Source organism: Laccaria bicolor, genomic scaffold (genome assembly GCF_000143565.1).
Source record: "Laccaria bicolor S238N-H82 LACBIscaffold_41 genomic scaffold, whole genome shotgun sequence".
In the NCBI taxonomy this organism is placed as follows: Eukaryota; Fungi; Basidiomycota; class Agaricomycetes; order Agaricales; family Hydnangiaceae; genus Laccaria; species Laccaria bicolor.
Genome location: NW_001889912.1, coordinates 23,489 through 24,642, shown reverse-complemented (window position 1 = coordinate 24,642; position 1,154 = coordinate 23,489). Strand labels below are relative to the sequence as shown.

The 1,154-nt window shown below is 48.0% G+C and overlaps 1 protein-coding gene across 1 annotated transcript; it reads left to right on the top strand.

Annotated features, from left to right (window-relative positions):
• Window positions 1–11: 11 nt before the first annotated feature.
• Window positions 12–504, top strand: LACBIDRAFT_309599 (uncharacterized protein; the record flags this gene model as incomplete). Its single annotated transcript, XM_001886987.1, has 2 exons — window positions 12–224; window positions 271–504. The coding sequence occupies 2 exons, from the start codon at window positions 12–14 to the stop codon at window positions 502–504; spliced, it is 447 nt and encodes a 148-aa protein (XP_001887022.1).
• Between the last annotated feature and the right edge of the window lie 650 nt (window positions 505–1,154).

Here is a 1,154-nt window from a genome sequence, read left to right as displayed (position 1 = left end):
CAACAGATGCAATGCCCAACAAGCAACGGAATATGACCCGACCACCCCTTCCAGGCCCCGATCCCACCTCAAGAAACATGACCCGACCAACACTCCCTGTGCCTGAGGCATCCTCCAGTCACAGTGGTGCGCCTTCGCTCATCCCTCAGTTAGACAACTTTGAATACATCTGGGCTGATCCTGATTCGGTAAGGCAACAATGTGAAGAGTTTCCCAGAAACAAGGTCAGCCATTCTGACTACAATTTTCTTACTGACCTCACTTTATTAGGATGGTCATGGGGTGAAGCACCGCCAAGAGTGGCTCAAATCTGCTCTCAACCTACTTTCCCGGTGTAGGGACCCCCAACAAGTATTGGAGCTGCTGCGCCGTCAAAAACACGAGGAGTTGTACCGACTTGAAATGCACCTCAGGGGCCTGGAACTCGCGGAGTTGGAGCTTCAGGATGCTCGGAAGAGTATTCGTGCTGCGGTGCCCAAGGGAGAGGGTCAAGATGACAACTAAATCATTTGTTTTTATACTGAACATTGAATCGAAGTCTTGAACAGTTGTTTCTACTTGAGATCTTTCACTTAGCCATGTCATGGGCGCGCCTAAGTTGTTTCGGCACCCCTGTCGTTTCAACTATCCTTCGAATGTCATTGGCGCCCTTTTTGTTCGGCGCCCCTGTCATTTAAACGTAACCAGTTACTAAGAAATTCTCCATTGACATGTTGACTACCCAGTCTCCAGCCGTCACAATCTGGGCCCAGACATGGCACTTGGCACAACACAATTGAACTTGAAAAAAACCAGGTAGTCGCCATGCAATGACTTGTTGGGATTCGAACCCAGGGCATACTTATATACACTAAGTACACCTCCCACCTTAACCACTAAGCCAAGTCACCTTGCAATACAAAAGGCAGACCTTTCATGCAATGACTTGTTTGGGATTTGGCACAACACAATTGCACTTAAGTACTCTGCATTTGTAATGTCATTGGTGCCCTTTCACCGAAACATATCTTTCAGTTTCTACTCGGTGCATTTGTAATGTCATTGGCGCCCCTTTTGGCGCCCTTTCGTTTCAACGCATCTTTTTCCAAACGTAGTTGTGCAGGTGGTGCCTCCCTGACCTTTTCTTGTCGGCGTCTTGTGGACTTTCGGATAAA